The 19162-nt window shown below is 45.0% G+C and overlaps 1 protein-coding gene across 4 annotated transcripts in view; it reads right to left on the reverse strand.

Annotated features, from left to right (window-relative positions):
- ZFAT (zinc finger and AT-hook domain containing) overlaps window positions 1-19162 on the reverse strand; it is a 204245-nt gene that overhangs the window by 19984 nt on the left and 165099 nt on the right. For all 4 annotated transcript variants that reach the window (XM_073230174.1, XM_073230175.1, XM_073230177.1 and 1 more), the window contains 3 exons: window positions 15635-15753; window positions 9099-9225; window positions 6280-6410 (listed from right to left, as the gene is read on the reverse strand). In XM_073230174.1, the coding sequence (XP_073086275.1) occupies window positions 6280-6410; window positions 9099-9225; window positions 15635-15753 (377 nt within the window). The remainder of the gene's footprint in view (window positions 1-6279; window positions 6411-9098; window positions 9226-15634; window positions 15754-19162) is intronic.

A 19162-nucleotide genomic window follows, 5' to 3' on the forward strand; every position in this document is an offset into this window, starting at 1 on the left:
AGACAAAGTTCAAACGGACCGATGACATCTTCAGGTTAGCGAACAACATTTTACATGAAAAAAGGCACCAGAATGGAATGGGAAAAAGCCATTTTTCTCTATTTTTTGAGACAGTTTCCCATATGGCCACAGATGTATCATGGAACTTACTCTTACTTCTAAAATTTTACTAAGAAATGGAATGTTCAACCACTACTATGGGATAAGAGGGCTCAGCAAGTAATGAAAGAGCTGGGAAAGAAGATGCAATTGCTCCTTCAGCCTTCAGACATCAGACCAGACACAGAAATCTCTGAAACAAATTCTATTTGAGACAAAGAAAAGATTCCGTGGCTAAGGAGAACTAAGGAGGGCTTACAAAGGACAAGAATTGGCATTAGGTGACAGGAGAAAAGCTGGCAGTAAGTGACAAGGGAGAGTAAACCACCACCATAACACCAAATGAATGTTTTTGTCTCTGGGTCTATATGCCGAAGGTCACCATTCAGTGAAAGCAGAAAAAAATGTTCCAAAAGGAATGTGAAATATGGAAATATTTAAAGAGGCTATATATTTTATATATATATATATACACACACACACACATAGACATATAATTAGGAGCTTTATATAATTAAAACTGGCAGAGCCCCAGGATCAAATAAATTATACCTCAAAGTTCTCCAGGCAGGAGCCAAACCTCACTAATCAAAATGTGCAGGTAAAAACTGGTTTTCACAGTAAGGGTTTTGATAAGGGGGAAAAACAAAGAAGGTAGTCAGTGAAACTTCAGCCATCCTGACGGTAATCACACTACAGAGCCACAGATGTGACATTCCCGTCACACAATGAGGAATAACAGAAAATACAAGCAGTTGCACAGGATAGAAATGGGTTATTATCAGTTCTTTTAAACTTATACATATTCTTTATCTTCCAGGAAAGAGTCCTTTAGATGAACCACACAATGGCCAAACAACCATAATGGGAAAGCAGAATGAATCACACAGCTGAAGATGCCAGGGTTCATTACGGTACAAGAGAACACAAGTCTACTGTTGTGATGCCCCACACTCCCAGCACGTGACGTAAAGTCAAACGAGGTTCTGAAGGGTGAGTGCAGAGAGAAAAGGAGTGACTCTCCTTATTTCTGCCATGTGGATGGCATTCAATCAGGGAGAGGTTTGCTTACAGGGTGAGTCACAAAGTACGCCTGTGAAAGCCAAAAAAGGAAAATTCCATTAACTCATCAGTTATTTGAGCTTGAAGGGATAAAAGAATTGGAAGGGCTTCCCTATCCTTTTTGAGGATAGGATAAGGGGCGCGGGGTTGGGTGGGTGGTGGTGGGGAATCTCAGCTCAGCCCACTTTATGACAATGCAGATGGCCAATATCTTCAATGATCTTCAAGGGATTACAAGTGTTTTGCACCAATTCTTCTGTCAGGTCTCTTGTGTGTAGTTAAACAATCAAATTAATGGAATAGTGATCGTTTTTTAAAAATAATGAAAATAGATTTTTTTGCAACCTCACAGGAATCACTTTCCAGATCCCTCTCCCATTATTTTGCTGCACGTCTATGAAATGCTCAACATCTGCCCCCAGAGGGCAGGAGGCCGGTGCTGGCTTCCCTTCCAGGGGGACCAGACTGCAAGGCTCCTCTTCAGCCAGAGGCTGCCCTTGAGAGCAGCTTCTCCTACCACATGCCCTTGTACAGATGGGCAGCATGGATGGATTTCAGGGAACCAGAGTAGAGTTCTCAGGGTCTTGGATTACAAATGAGACAGGCTGGACTCATGTTTCCTTGCAAAGAGGTGGCTGGTGTACCTGGTTGGCCGTCAAAGTGGACTGCATCTCCTTACAAAAATAACGAACTGCAAATAACAAAGAACAATCCCAGCATTGGCTGGCAAAATATGTCTTCCAGGGAGAAGAGTTACCAAACTGCCCCTCAGACTAACAGCTACATGGTGAGCTCATGAAGACCTGGGCACACCCCATCTGCCCCTCGAGCGCCAACACTACAGGGGACCCGCCAGAGCTACCAAGGGCGTGGGGAAGCAGCTGGCAGAAGGAGGCTTGCTTCTGGCAAACCTGGAATTTCTGCTTTTGGGTGAAAGCATGTTTGAGAAGAGCACTTGGGACTCTGAACAAGATTATGGCAGTGGGACAAGTCTATGTCCCCTGCACAGACCGAGATTCTGCACCATGCCAGGAGGAGGGTCTGTGCAGGGGAAGCAGGCAGGGGCCTGCAGGTCTGAGGCAGTCTTAATTCTTCTTCTGATGTTCCCTGCTGCTAGTGCACAGGTTGACAGCTGGGGAGCATCGAGCACATGAGGTGGCACAGTGAACAGAAGAGAGGCAATCCTGGGGGGGTACTAGAGAACCAGGAATGGAGAGAAATGGTCTTGCTGCCAAAAAGTGCTGCTAATTGTAGTTGGTAGTGAAGCAGTCACTCCACAGGAGGAGGTACTATGGGAACGGTCAGGTTGACCTTGACCTGGGGATTAGAGAGGAGTGCTGGTGCTCAGCAGAGGAACCCCTGCGGGAGGTGGAGCTCTCCTGGCCTCTTGCAACTGTGACTCTCTGAAGGACCTGCACGATGGAGCTCAGCCCTAAAGCTTGAACTGAAATATCACCTCTGATAGAAACATACAGCTGCCAGTGTATGCTTTCCACAAGCTGCTGAATCACCCTGAAATCTCTAAGTCAAAGTTGTTTCTATGACAACTCTCAATAAACAATAACCTGGAGTAAACAATAATCTTCCACTGACAAAGAGGACTTCACACTCTGAAATGCATAATGGTTATTTTTATGTGTCAGCTTGACTGGGCCACAGGATGCCCAGGTATTTTAGTCAAACATTCTGCCGGGTGTTTCTGTGAAGATGACATTAACATTTAAATTAATAGACTGACTAAAGCTTATTCCTCTTTCTAATGTGGGTGGGCCTTGTCCCATCAGTCAAAGGCCTACATAAAACAAAAAGACTGACTCTTCCCCCAAGGAAGAGGGAATTCTCCTGCCTGACTGCCTTTGAGATGTGGCACTGGTTTTATCCTGCCTTTGCATCCAGAATGAACCATCAGCTTTTCCTGGGTCTTCAGCCTGCTGGCTTTTGGACTGGAACCTACACCCGCAGCTCTTAGGTCTCCAGCTTTGTGGACTGCAGGTTTGGGAACTTGTCAGCCTCCATAACCAGTGAGCCAATTCCTTGTAATACATCTCTTTATGCAGGACATGTGTACATCCACACCCACACACACACCGCTGATTCGTTCTCTGGACAGTGCTAATAACATGTTTTCTTGTCAGGTCTCAGCAGGGCAGGAATGGGCAGGAAGTCACAGGGAGCAGGCTTGGCAAAGTTCATGTCACTAGACAGCCCCACGCAGGCTAAACCCACGGCAGGTGGGTCCCTGGGCACAGAACATCCCAGCCAGCTCACACAGGGCACACAGGCTGAAAGGCGGCTGGAAAAGCAACTCAGGTGAGGGAAGGACCGCGCCACTTCACCAGAGGCTCAGGGTCTTCTCCCAGACAAGCCCCCACCTCGCCCTCAGAGGCTCACACCCACAATGACGCCCCACACGCCCATCTGTGGTTTAATACAGTTGTGAAAATATATCCTATGCTGGTAGGTCTTACATTTAATCAAATATAAATTTCCTCCACATGAAACCCTAACGCAAGGTTTAACAAAAAGAAAAAGAAAAAAAAGGAAGACATCAGCGTGCGGAAAGGGAACTGCCGGGTCCTAAGAAAGGTGCGACTGGCCGCCTGCATGTGCATGTGTGCATGTGCAGGGCTACATGTGCGCACCTAGACTTGTGTCCTGTACTGAGCACCTGCTAAGGGGGACATCTTGGGTGGGGGGCAAGCCGAAGCCCCCAGCATCAAAGCGCTCCCTTCCTGGTGAAAGGCCAGCAGTACTGCTCGCCAACAGGGGCATCAGAGTGCACTGTTAGGTAGCTTATGCACACTCATTAAACAGATACAATTTCTCTAGTTCTCTAATAAAAATAGCTATATTTACATTTCATATACAGGACAACTGAATTCCGAGGGCATCCTTTCACTGAAGAGAGCAGGCACACTGCAGTCCCCCTGGCGTAGGAACGGGCACTGATGTCTGCCTGCCCACAAGCCCATGCATCTCTCTCCCATCCATCATTCATCAATGGCCTCAGCGAGCTAGGTGCTGGGCAGACAAGAGAATGACTAGGACACACATTTGTGGGGAACATTTCCACATGCAGTTACCCTGACTGTGTTTAACAGCGACACTCCTCTTAGTCCTTTGTTTTCAACGGGCAGGAGATTCTCTGAAGGGCGCCACTGCTTCCGGCTATTGCGAACACATCATGTATTGGCTGCTTATCTGCCTTGTCCCTGTCACGCTGTCAGTCTAATGCCCTGAAGCCCACCTAAGCTGTAACCTCATCCTCATGTATCACTGCTCGTCGGTAATGCTCAATAAATCATGTCCCTGGGCAGCAGCAAATCAATCCACTTCCTAAAAAGACACAAATCACAATGGTAGCAACTTCCTGCAATTCTCAAAAGGATCTGGCATGTATGAAACATCCAAAATTCTGGTACCATCCTAATTAGACCCTTCCTGATATGCCAGGTCTAGCTCAGGATGCCACATATAATGCAGAGGAGTTTCAGAAGAGATTTATCAGACAAGCTGAAGACTGCAATCTGGTAAATACAAAGAAAAGCTGAGTGCTCAGCCTAGAAATGTGTGAGTCTGTTCCCAACCAGCCCAGAACACCCAGCTGCTGCAGACAGAAACAGCAAACTCCTACTGCCCGACTTCTGTCCAGGATCTTCTTGAGAGACGCCAGACCAGCAGAGTAGGGGTTCTAGGACGGGCAGTCTAGACGTGCTAAGTCTTGTCTCTGGACCAAGAAATCCCGAGTTGAACCAGAATGTACTAATTCCCAGAGATCACTTAGCCTGAACCTCATGCTTTGCACTGTGCTCTGGACACACCTCGGGGGACAGTCACGGAGACAGCCCTGGGATGTCTACTGATTCACCAAAGACAGACTGCTGGGGACGCAGCACTCAGGGGTCCCTGCATGCAAGCCGCACTAAGAAATATTTTTGTTAGTGCCAAGAAAACCTTACCCCTTTCACCAAGTTAACTGCTTCATATTTCCTTCTTATTTACTGTTACAAAAAGTGAGTACCAGATCACAGGTGAACTGGGGTAACCCTGTAACACACACCTCTTTCAGGTCTCTGCTCAAACATCTGCCGACAGCCCTTCATGAAAGAGCCCCCAGCCCGCGCTCCTTGCCCACCTCCCCTGTTCCTCCCACCGTACTGCTTGCCTGCTGATAGCCTTCACGGCTCACTCGCTCATTCGTGTTTGATCTCCTTCCAATTAGAGAGCAACCACCTTGATGGCAGATACGGGTTCTCTCCCGGAACTCCAGAAACCCCTAACGATAGTAGCACTAACTAAATACTCAGTAAATGAAAAAGTAAAATATGGATAACTCTAAACTCTATGGTCTGCATTTCAGCTTTGTCCATGAACTTGAACTTTGATTCTAAATTATACACCCTGGGTCTGATGTGTCCACTGCTGTTTTTGTTTGTTTCGGTGTTGGTGAAAGCCAGCCTGGACCTTTTATAAAGTGAAGCAGGAGAAAGCAGAGAGATAGGTACAGACAGAAAAAAAGGATGGTCTAATTACCAAACACACGGCATTTTAATAGATGGCAAAGTCTCTGAGGACAGAAGAGGAAATGAGCCACGTGGCATAACTATTAATTAAATGGAATAACCTTTATTCAAAACCGATCATTTCATCTACCAGTTCAGTCTTCCTGTGGATTCACTCAGGAAGTGCTGATATTAAGACGGCCAGCCCACTGCACACACCCTCCTGGCTTCTGCGGCCGTGACCACGGGGCCCACCTATTCAGCTCACTGGCGCACAGGCACCAAGGGCTGCTCTTTGCCACAGTGGTGTCCAGATGCACCCTCATCGTGTTCATCTCCACTCTGGAATTCTTTGTAAGGAAATGAATGAAAAGCTTCCAGAATTTAAAAAAATACATTGCACCTCTCCCCAGAAACCTACCTCCAGATATGGAGCTGTTGAAGACACGACTCCACAATAATCAGAGGTGGAGTAAAAGAATGCATGAGACTATACCAATTTCATTCCAGAGTCTTAGGTTAGGTAAGTTGAAGCCTTGAAAAGACAAGGGAGTGGGGGAGAGAGAGGGTGGGAGGTAGTGTGGGAGGTGACACTAAAGAAGGAGGGGGTGCCTACCTGTTTCACGACGGTCACCGTCCCCGGGGCCACGGCCACCACCGAGGCGACAGCAGCTGCGTCATGGCTCTCAGCACCCAGCCCGATGATCTGCTGCAGGATGTTCACAGCTGTGGGGTCAAGCCGGTCACCTTATGAAGGAGAAGCAAACGACACCATTCAGGCCACTGAATGTGAAACCAGCCCTTGGCAGAGGCCCCTCTAGGGTGGGGCCTTCCCCGGGGCTGCCTGGTTCCCAGCAGTTGCTCATCCCGACAGCACAAATGATCTGTATGGCACTGCAAAGCTTACAAAGCATTTTCCATAAGAACATCTCAGAATCCCAAGCACCCTGTGAGGAGACGACATTGCGATGTAATGTATTACCCCATTTCCAGAGTAGTTACTACCCCACGAAACAGCCACGAGACTTTGGCAGTGACCTTGGGCTGTCGGGTCCTTCACATCACAAAGCCTGAGCTAGGCCCAGACGTTCTCAACCCAAGCTTGGTGACACAAGACTGCCTCTCAAAGCAGAGCCTGTGAGAAGCGCCAGCTCATCTGTTAACCTGCAGAGCTAGTTTCCCTCTAGCACACGTGTGCTAGGTGGGTAGGGAACATGTGCCAGAAGAACTACACCAGCTGTAGGCAAAACACACAAGAGTCTCACTTATCAATTGCTCCCACAGGGCAGCTCGTGAGGATACTTTCCTGCTCTCACCACCTGTGACTCTCGTGAATGTGGCACTCGGACCATGACCATTAATTCACCGAAAGGGAAATGACTGGTCATAACACTTTGATGTCTCTGCCAATGACTGCATCTCAGGACTGGGTTTGTGCAGACAACATCCCAGTGTGAGCCTACCCGTAAGAGATGGGAGTCGGAGACCCACGTGTTCTCTGCAAAGGGTGGGGTGGGGGGCACACGGGGAGGCACCTTAGTGATTTGCCTATATTCACAATGAACCACCCAGCATTTCCCTCCATACACTCTCTCTCTCTCTCTCTCTCTCTCTCTCTCTTGCATGCGCATGCACGTGTGCTCACTCTCTCTCTCTACCTCCCTCTTTCTCAAGGGAGATGTTTCAACTGTGCCTTGTGGCCAGCCACCCAAACATCCAGACTGAATAAAACATTTGCCCTAAAAATGAACCGACATCAGGTTAAGTCCTCATCCATTATTCCCTCAATGACCATTTATCAAGCCTGTCAGCCAGCAAGGCATTCCCAGTGGGAATGAAGAGAAAGATCTAACACCATTTCTCCCTTCCTCCTTCCAGGTCTCACAGGTTACTGAGAAGAATTTGTAAGCAAATTATTACAGCACCTGGTCAGGTCCCTATCAGGAGGGTAATCAGGGGAATACTAGAAAAGCCAGGCAGGTTCCTGGCAGGTGACATACAGTCTGAATACTGAAAGCAAAGAGATGAGTTTGCCAGAAATGCTGTGCGGATGAAGGGGACGGAGCAGGTCCCAGAAGCACTGCAGCATGTGGGTGGCAGAGATGTGCTGAGGGCTGCAGAGCGGAGGGAGCATAGCTCGGGGGAAGGGCGGCAGGAGATGCGAGTGGGGAGTCCAGGACCCAGTGCAGGCTGCAAGCTGCTGAGCTGCAAAGTTGGAACTGTATCCCAAGAGCTAGGAAGACACACCAGGGAGGCATTAGAAGGGGTGAGCGTGTGTGCTGGCGGGGGCGGGGGGATGACGACAGAGCCTTTGCAGGGCCTGAAGTCACTGAACAGGAGGGAAGAAAACACGAGCTCAGACAAGGCCTCACCTGTAGGACCACCATTTATAGACAGGCCTCAATTCTGCAGAACCTGTCACTCTCCCCGGCTGCACTGTAGAGGCACTGTCTCCTGACTCCCCTCAAGCTCAGCAGGAAGAGACCCCCTGGCAGTTAATCTCCCCTAAAGTGACCGGCCCCAAGAAGCTTTCTGTGCTGCTCTCTTCACAACTGGGGAGTTAGAGATTTAAGAACTGGGCAAAAATGGTGATTTCATAACTCCTATCCCCTGTCACCATTGATGCTTTACTCTTAATCCCACTTGCCGCCCCTCTGTCCCCCAAATACAAACAGGGCTGTGGTCCATTACATTAACTTCAGCTCTGGTCATATTCACAAAAGCATTAAGAAAAAAATGTTCCTGAGCATAAAGCCCCAGTCACCACTGGCTGGCACGTGCTTTGCTTTTTAGCATTGATCTGACATTTGACATGGAAATCCTGATATGAGGCTTTTCAGAACTGGGAAGTAGGCAGTCCTGGGCCTGCAAATCTGCAAGGTGGTCACAGACAAGGCAAACAGCTGTGCCTGGGCTCAGACGTGCCACCCATTGTCCTGCCTGTTGGCCCCTGTAGGCCCTGGAACTTGTCCCCAGAGTAGATGACTGAGAGGAAGCATGGAATGGGGGACAGCACCCCAATGAGAACTCAGGAAACCTAGATTTCAGAATCTGTGCCAACACCCAAAAGTGGGTGAGCCTGCCAACCATGGACCAGGAAGCGCCCCGCACTGATGAGGTGAGGGCCAGGGGGCTGCTTCTCTCACAGGCTGTTAGAAGGAGCGGAGGTGACGAAGTGCAGACTTCTGGCAATGCTGTTACAAAGCACAACCTCTGTGGTGTCTCACTGCGGTCCTCCACCAGCTGCTGTAGGTCTATATTAAGAGGAAGAGATCTCTGAGCCGGACATGGGGCCGCTGCTGCACGCTGAACACTGGGTCAGGGGTTTTCAAGGAGAGCAACTGTGGACACCATTCATTTGCAAACTCATTCATTCTGCATGTTGACTAAAGACCCGTTCTAAGCTGTCAGAGGGCAATATGGCATGTCACTCACCACTCTCAGAGGTGTATCTCAGGTCCTGGAGTGCAGCCACCGCTGCCTGAGTCCCCTGGACATCCTCTTCGGCTTCTGTGATGTGCAGATACTGGGTGGAAGGCTCCTCAGGAGTTTCTGTTGCTGGCTAAGTAAAAACACAATGCCATCTAAGTGATCCTCTAGTGGACCACCTGTTACTCAGAAGTTCCAGGATAAGGTATTAAGGCAAAATCAATGCACCCAAGCAACCCTCTGCGACATCTGGTTTGCCTGGCATCCCTGCAAATCACCGCTCCGGTGAAAACATTCTTCCCAAGGAGAATACCTCTCTTTGCAAATACTCTTAAAACCAGCTTTGGTAGAAAGCTTCCTGCTAACCTTCCTGCCTTGGGGAACAGCGTATGCGGCTCATAATCAGAGATTAGACATGTGCAGCGGTTCCGGCATGTGCCCGTGTAAGGGCTCCTCTGTCTCCCCCAGTGGGACCAGCACGGCCTTCAGTCCTCCCTGGGTCCAGCCTCACACCGTGTGGCCGACAGAGGTAGAGCCCAGCAGCGGTGATGGTGGAAGAAGGGAGAGGACGGTAACTGCTTAAAAATAATTGCAGGCAAAATGGGTAGCACAGGGCACATAGTAAGAGTGTAGCAAATTTTAGCAATTTATACCATTCTTATTTTTATCTGAAGGATATGATAAAACTGACCCCAGAAAATACATCTGTGCAAAATCAGGACTTGTGAGGGCAGGAGGAGTCAAAGAACGCTCACAGGCACCTTGTACCTCGAGGAGAGTAGAGGTGGAACAGAATTTTCATGAGAACCAGATATTAATAATGACTTCTTTCTGGGAGGGGTGGCAAGTACAAGTAAAAATGTAAGACAGGAGGCATGAATGCCACCATAAAGAACAAAAAGGGGGACTTTCCACAAAATTTACAATAACTCAAGTCAGCATGCTCTACGGACACAGGGTCAGAATAGCATGGGAGTAATTTACGGCCAAGTGGCCAAGTCATTTAGGTGTTTCCAGTCTGACAGTCAGTAGACACTAGTAAGTATTTGATGAATGCATAAAGGAATAAAAAGCAGCATATTTCCTTTTAAGTACCTTTTAAGTACCATTAGCAACATATTGGCCAACACTGACTGGATGGCAGGAGGGACTTAGCTTTTGACAAACAGGATGCACACAGAATGGCTTTTCCTTGTCACTGGGGGAAACTGCGTAACAGTCACTTGTGGGAAGAACAGGGCTTTGAAGGCGTTCTTGGGAGCCGGGGGACAGCACACACGGGTGAAGCAGGCAGCTCGCCACTGCGCAGGCAGCCGCCCTGTGCCCGGCCCCCGGGCTGCTCTGCTGCCTCACTTCTGGCGCCGAGTGCGCGGCTCTGTGCCGACTACTTCACTGGAATGTGCAAGAAGGGAGGCGCGCAGGGAAGAGCTCTGCCGACCGTGACCATGCGAGCGCCCACTGGCTGGGAGAGGCGGGTCTTTAGTTCAGGAACTGCGCTCTGATACCTATTTAACAGAGAGCGAATCCTTGCAGTGCGAACTGGCAACGGAGAGGACCGTTTTCCCGTAGACAAGGCTGTGACGCCGATGCCTCATCACCCCTGCCAGTAACCACGTAGCTGCCACTTACCACGGGCCGGTCATGGACTAGACACTGACCTCAGCATTTGCTATAGCACGTGTCTCAATCCTTTCACCTCTTGGGTATTATTAGCCTCACCGATGGGTAAACCCTCTGAGACCACAGAGCTTAAATAATGGCTCAAGGTCAAGCCATTTATAGGGGACAGTGCTGGGATTCAAAGTGAAGTCTGTCAAACTCCAAGGCACATACTCCTTAATTTTCTTATAGAGAATTTCAAATATACACAAAAACGGAGATAAACCCCCAGGTTCACATCACCCAACGTCAACAGTTACCAACTCGGGGCCAGGCTTGCTTCACCTAGGCCCTGACATGCTCCACACCCTGCCTGCCCCTGGATGATTTTGGAGCAAATGTGTAAATCATATCATTCTATCTATAAGTACTTCAGAATGTATCTCTAAAAGATAAGACTCTTTCAAAATATGACTCTGACACATAACAATAATTCCTTAATAACCATCACATATCTAGGCAGTGTCCTAATTTCTCCAATTGTTTCACTTTCCACAACTTGTTCTTCAAATGGGATTTAAGTCTGTCACTGAATTCCACCTATTAGAACTGAACGATACATCTCATAAGACCTCTATTTACAGGTTCTCTCCCAACTCTAGACTTTCTCCCTTGCTTATAGTTTTGTTGAAGCAAGTGGCCTCTAAAGTCTCCAGCAGTCTGGATTTTGCTGACTGCATGACCACGGAATCATTTCAGGTGTTCCTCCGCCCACTGTATCTCCTATAAATTGGTAGATGTAACAACTTCACCAGATACTGGTTCCCTTTTTGGCAGGAGCGTTTCAGGGGTTATGTTGTACATACTTCCACCGGAAGACACCTGCTGTCTGAGTGTCTCTGTTTTTGCTTTTGTGATGTTAGCAGGTAACTGACAATCACTGCTAGATCCATGACATCATAGGAGGGTTGCAAAATGCCGCATATTGTAAATCTTCCTTTTTAGCTGGAATACGTCTAGAGAAACTTCGCTGCATCAAAGATTTGGTTATGCTGAGGTATAGTTTGTTTAGAAAAGGTAGAATAATTGCTTGGTTCTTGGCCTTTATTTACCAAAATAGAGTTCTATTTATCAAAATAGAGTTGATTCCCTAATATCCTACAAAGGTGACTTTTGAGTTTTTCCTCGGTATCATCATAAACCTAGGGATTCAAACATGCTGGATATGTGTTACTAGTCATTAAACACAACAGCTTCAGAGGAACAATGTCAACTCTACATCCAACAATAAGATTCCTGACAACAGTGCATGTTTTCACAGTTCTCCTGCCCTCGGGTTCAGTCCCACTAGGGAGACCCAATCCAGTCCCTGTGTAGTTAGGCCATTGTTTTGGTAACAGTTAGAATCATTAATTTTACTCTCAATTTTTAGGATTTTGTTTAAACTTTACTTTTTTTATTCTTACATATAAAATCTTTCCATGGCTTCCGAATCAATTGTATACAACTGGGTCCAGTTACTGGGTAGGCAAACTGGGTACACTAGCTGGTACAGTTCCTGTGCACACTCACTGGTACGCCAATGGACAGGCTGACTGGGTACGCTAAGAGAAGTTCAGCTTCTCTCCTACCTGTACCATCTTGCCTCTCTACCTTTCCACATATAATGGCCCCCCTTTTATAACCATTTTTTAAAAAATATTTTTAGATTTTCAGAAGTTATAAAGGTAAAAGAGTTCCCAAATACCCTTGACCCAGCTTTCCCCTGATGTTACAGCCTGACATAAACATGGTACGACTGTCAAAACCAAGAAACCAACAGTGGTACCAGGGCAGGCGTATCAGACACACTGGCTTTTTGGTGGTCAGCCTTTTCTGCTCCAGGGCCCCATGCGTGTGCAGTCGTCGTGTCTCAGTGGTCTCCTCCCGCCTGTGACGGCTGCTTGGCCTTTTTCCCTGGCTTTCACAGCCTTGGCACTTTTGAGGAGTACTGGTCAGGCATTTGTCCCCACACACCTTCAATCATCTGGATGTGTCTGACGGTTTCTCACGATTAGATGGAGGCTGAGGATTTTTGAAGAGTATCACAAGGTGAAGGGCACGCATCACATAAGCGACAATGATGTCGCTATCACTTATGACTGAGGATGTGAGCTTCTGGTCACATGGTGAGGATGGTGTCTGACAGATGCCTCTAAGCACTGCTTTTCCCTCTATAATTAATACATATTTGGGGGGGGAGATATTTTGAGGCCATATAAGCATTCTGTTTCTCCTTAAATCTTGCCTATTAATTTTAGCATTCACCGCTGAATCTTGTCTGCTGCAATTATGACTCTGATGTTTTAATGATGATCCACCATTTTCCTTGTTCCTTCTACATTATCCTAAATTCTTCTGTGGGTTCCTTCCCCACAATTTATTTATTTATTTAGTCTTGCATTCATATCAGTATGGACTTAGATATTGATTTTATTCTTTGAGTTATTGTCCAACACTATCATTATTTATTTTTTTACTCAAATTGTTCCAGCTTGGCCATTCAGAAGTCTTCATGTTGTCTCGTGTGTCTCTTTGACAGGCCTCCATCTTTTTTTGGTTGGGAGAATGTTGTTACTTCCCTGGACCACAAAATGCTCCAGATCATCTTAAATATTTTTTGCCTTAGCTCTGGAATCAAACACTTTTCAAAGGGACAGTGTCTCATTTTATTGGAGAATCCTATTGGGAAACCAAGATCTGGGTAGTAGGTGTGTTCACTGCCACTAGGGTATCACTGCTTCTGGGCCCTCTCAGCACAAAAAGCTAAGCAAAACATGTATATCTATACTAATCATGTATACATGTGCACATGTGCACCTGGAGTTATCTCTGTATCCATCTATCGGGGTTTGTGTATACACACTCTATCACTCTAGCTATACAACAGTGCTGCAATTCATAGCCTCATGCAGATCCCTTTCTCACTTTTGTCAGTATTAACTTTGGGGTGGTTTTTTATTGCTGGGATTGTTTGGTTAATGGATAAAGAAATGTGTGTGTAATTTTACTAAATATTGCTAAATTCACAGAGGTCATAACATGCTGTGTTCCCACTCAGCAATGTATGAGGTGCATGTTTCCCCTCGGCTTCTCCAACAGAGACTTCTCTGCTTAGTTCTAACTAACATATACTGTGTGTGAGGCTGATCATATCTTTAGATATTTAAGGTCACTGCATTTTGTTTTCTATGAACCCTTCTTATTTCTTACCCATTTTCCTGCTGGGCAGTTGGCTGTTGGTCTTTCTAATCACTATCCCTAGAAGCCTTGTATAATGTAAAGGTAGTGATCCTTTTTTATGATATGACTGAAAGTATTTTTTGTCCTTCGTTTCTTTACCTGGTTTGTGAAATCTCTTCCAAAGACTATTAAAATTCTTTTCATGTAGTCAAATTTCTTCAGTCATTTCCCTTAATGATTCTGTCTTTGAGATGCAGTTAGAAAAGTTCTCCAACTCTCAATTTATAAATGAATTAATTCACCCATATTCTCTTCTGGTATTTGTAATATCACTGTTTTTACATTTAAGTCTCTGTTCCTTTTGCACTAGTCTCTCTCTATATATATTCATAATTAATATTGAAGTTTTAATCTGCTGCTTATCATGTATAATCTTTCATTCTTTTGGATTTTCTAAAACTGTAATTTGGTCATCTGCAGATACAGATACTTTATTTCTTCTCTTCCAATTCTTATGTCTCTATATTTTTTGCCTTACCTAATGCACCCGCTTACACTGACCACATGACATTAAAGAGCAGAGCTCCTGAGGCATCCTTGTCTGGCTCCTAATTTAGTGAGAAATGTTCCAATGTTTCCCCACAAAGTAAGATGCTGGCTTTTGGGCTGAGACATATATATATATATATTTTCACCTTAAGAATATATTGATCCAATACTCTTTTATTGGCTATTTTTAATCAGTGGATGCTGAATTTCATCAAATGCCTTTTGTGTATCTGTGAAGATAACCATTTATTTTTCTCCCTAGTTCTATTATTATGACGAATTATATGAACATATTCCCTCTGAACAAGCCACCTTTCTCTTGCATTCTAGATTAATCCCCACATTTCTATGACCAATTATTTTTTCATGTATTGCTGGATTTGTTTGAAAGCTGTTACTTACTCTTAACCACTAGATGCTCTGATATTCCAGCTCCAGAAAGTCCTTAGAAAAGTAGTTCTCAACTGGAGGTAATTTTGACCTCTTGGGAGACACTGGCAGTGTCTGCAATATTTTTGATTGTCACAACTGGGGATGCTACTGGTGTCTAGTGGGTAGAGGTCAATGATGCTACCAAACATCCTGAAATGCACAGGACAGCCTCCTATGACAAAGAATTATCATGTCAAAGATCCTAACCTGCCTTAGATAATTTGCAATTAGTCCATGGAAGTGAAACCTGGTATTTGAAGAGAGACAGCTAGTGGCTTTTACTGTAGATGTGTTTTCAACCAAGTGACTGGTTTGAACACCTGAGGGCAAAACAAAGCTGACAGGTAGGAGCACATGTCTTTTGAAGAGGGAGAAAAGGGCCTAGAATCAGGAAATGGAGCCCTCCCCAGTTCTCCTGGTGAGGACTGACAATATATTCCTTGCAAGCATTCTTTTAGATGCAATATCTGAAACTCTGAATTTGCAAATAATAGAAGTGAAAATGTGAGACCAATAGAGACATTCACAAAAAGGTCTAAATTCAACAAGAGTAAGAATTTACATGCATGGCCCAGATCTCACCCAGTTATAGCTCAGACAGAAGACATGCCTAAAAGATTTCCAAGTTCCCCAACTGAGAAACCCAATGACCTGGCTGCCTGTGCCCAGGACCTGGGCTTGCCTGATTTGTCATTTGTGCCTAGAAATGCCAGGTTTAATACCGTATTTTAAAAAGTTACCTCCCACTTGGGGTCTCCTTCATTTTCTACCAACTTCAGGCCATGCTTGTTCTTCAGGTGCCTGTTGAACTCCCATTTGGTGCCATACACAAAGCTGCAAACAGGACACTTCAAACCACCTGGAAGCACAAACAGAGGAAAAAAGACACACTCATAGCACATTAAAGTTCCACAGTCTGCCCTCCATCCAAATGCTGTAAATCCAAGGGACATATATTGTTTTGTCCCCAGTAATTAATCCAGTCCAAGCTTACCTTAGTATTAGAGCAAAATTTCAACAGTATATGTGCTTTTCAGGGGGTGAGATTTTAAAATTTAATGTACTTCTTTCCATCTATTAAATGAGCCATTTGCAGACAACCTGATATATACTTAACATTTTAGGCACAGAGAGAAGTTAAGATGAGTAACAATATTCCTTTGGCCTAGTAGATAAGTGGCTTTAATAATTTTTAAATATGTTTTTATTTGAAGAAAGAAAGTAATTTAGAAAATAGAAATAACTACAGGGCAGTGGCTGCTTTTCTCAAGCACCTTTGTCTCAAAACACTAAAACCAGGAGGCAGATTATCAGTCTCCCTGACATCAGAAGCTGAGCTTCTGGTATAAATTCCCCAGTAAAGGGTAAATTAAAAAGCTGGTCACATCCTGAAATGTCACTATTTATTGAACTGATGGAATTTTGCACATATTCCAGAAGTGTTGGGGTGCTTTAATTAAGAGAATGTAAAACCCTAGGTTTAAAAAAAAAACAACTAACAGTCACACAAAAGACTGTCTTTCTAAGATGGTATCAGAGGCAGCAACTATATTAACAACTGAACAGAAACCACTTTAACAGGCTGTGCTTTCAGAAGCAGACCACCAGCCTCAGGAGTGGGTATAGCATCAGGTCTCCAAATCTACCAGGCCTTTTAGCAGGCCAGTCATGCTAACTGCTGGCACCAGCAGGCCTCCACACGAGGTGTGGCTGGGGCAGTGAAACGTCAGTCCCTCAGAGGCTGGTCCTTCACTATTGGTCCATCGTTCACTCAGCACAGACAGTCTTTTAAAGAAATAAACCAGATCACATCTCTCAGAGCCATCAACCTCTCCAGCGACTTTGCATCACACCCAGAACAAAATCCCACCCTTCATTGTGGACTGCAAGCCCTGTGTGGCCTGTTTCCAACCTCCACCTCTGGCCTGTCTCCCTTCCTCCCCACTGTGTCCTCTCTCTGTCTTTTGCACTGATCACACTGCTTCCCCGCCCAGGACACCTGCCATTTCGGTGTCTGCTGCCAGTCTCTCTGCTGACTCTGTCCCACTGCTCTTGGGACCTGCTGTGCCCCTGTGCCCTCCAGCATCAGACATTTATTTCTTGCTCACTGGGCTTCTAAGGAGGGATTCTGTCCTAATGACAGGGTTGTCCTGACAAATTATATAACAACCAGACCAATCTCCTGGAGATACAACAAACAGTTTAACCATCTCCAGATGCAGCTATCATGTGTTTGATCTCCTGAATCAATTCCATGTCATGGAATCTTACAGTGTGTTGTTCTGTAATTGAGCTTTTTTGTCTACTGAGGTGGTGAGTCAGTAATAGTCATAATCAGAAGTGGAAGTCAACCCAGATGTCCAAGAGCACGTCCCCTTATGCCTTCGGCTCACTGCCTTACGGTCTTCCTGCTCTGGGGGGCACAGGACAGCCCAGCAGGCCCAACAGAGACAGAGAGGAGTCCGCAAGATGACTGACAGCAAACGCCAAACTCTAAACTTCCAGAATAGTCTACAGAAAAGACAGCTCAAACAGATGCTTATTTTCTGAAACTTAAACATTCTGCACTCTTTTTGGGGGGGCAAAACTCCAAATAGGTTTGTTCTTTCTTGCCTAGAGGATAACCAAACTGAGTTTTCAGCCTCTTTTGTTATCACTTATTAATCATCCAAAATGCTGGTTTTTCCTACGAACATCTTTCAATACTTTCCAAGGTGTGGAACCTCTGCCTTTTCTTTTGGTTAAATTGATGCTGCTTCTCCCATAAAGATTTAATATGGGGCAGTGAATAAAAGCAAACTACTTAAAGTTAAACTTAGGCTTTAAAATTAAATGGTAAGTTCCTCCTTACCATTAATCGAAAACTAATTTAGGGAGAAAAACATCCTTATATTATGTTTAAATTAAAATTAATATGATAATGCCTCCACATTAACTAAAACTTCAACCTTTGCCATAGTGACTTTAAAGAACAATGGAAACATGTAACTAAACCATATGTATAACAGTGCCAATTAACTGATATTACAGCTTAAAGAAATGAACTTCTGTTTCAATTCACTACATTCTTAGGCAATGCAAAGTAAAGGTCACAGGAAGACCTGGTGAATTTACTTGGAGCATTGATGTTAAGTGTGCATCAAAAAGACTGCAAACCCACAAATCACAATTTCCTCATAAGGGATAATGAAGCCGGCAAAAGAAGGGAATTACAGGAGCAATTTCAAAAACCAAAGATCATGGCATCCTTTGCTCTTTCTGGAACACAATATACTCTGGAGGAGTTTCAGCCGTTAAAATATTTGCACTGGTGGCTGACATTATTGAAAATTCGATTTCATTTCCAATAATGTAACTCCCGGAATGGCATGCAACAGTGGGTTGGGCAGTCAGAAACCTGAAGCTGGCACCTGCTCATGTGACCTAGAACCACTTCCTGAAGCTCTCAGGTTTTAGTTTTCTCTACCGTGAAAATGCTAAAACTCCTAACCTTAACAAAGGCACGATGGTAAGCGGAATAATGGACACACAAAGACACACGGTGGAGAAAAGGGAATCCAATCCTTGTACACTGCTGGTAGAAATGTAAATTGATGCAGCACTATGGTAAACTGTACGAAGCTTCCTTTAAAAATTAAAAATACAACTATCATATGATCCAGCAATTCCACTTCTGGGTATATGTCCAAAGGGAATGAACACAGGATATCGAAGACATATCCCTCCCTACTCCTGTGTTCTTTGCAGCATTATTCACAAGAGCCGAAACATGGAAACCACCTAGGTATCCATTAAAAGATGAGAGGAGAAAGGAGTAGTGGTATATACACAATGGGATATTATTCAGCCAAAGAAAGATGGCAAGTCTGCTGTTTGCAGCAACATGGATGTACCTTGAGGCCATTTTGCTAAGTGAAATAAGCTAGAGAAAGACAAATACTACACACTATCACTTATATGAGGAATCAAAAATGATATAAAAATGCCAAACTCATAGAGACAGAGAGAAGAAAAGTAGTTGCCAGGGGTGGGATGGTAGGGGAAATAGGGAAAGGTTGGTAAAAGGGCACAAACTTGTAGTTATAGGAGAATAAGTCTGAGGATCTAGTGTAAAACAGACTATAGTTGATAACATTGCATTACAGAGATGCAATTTGCTAAGACAGTAGAACTTAATGTTCCTCACAACAAAAAGATTAAATATGGGCATTAATTAATGATGATAGGAATCCTACACATCTTATAACTTTGTCAATTATACTTCAGTA

This window comes from Manis javanica, chromosome 2 (assembly GCF_040802235.1).
Source record: "Manis javanica isolate MJ-LG chromosome 2, MJ_LKY, whole genome shotgun sequence".
In the NCBI taxonomy this organism is placed as follows: Eukaryota; Metazoa; Chordata; class Mammalia; order Pholidota; family Manidae; genus Manis; species Manis javanica.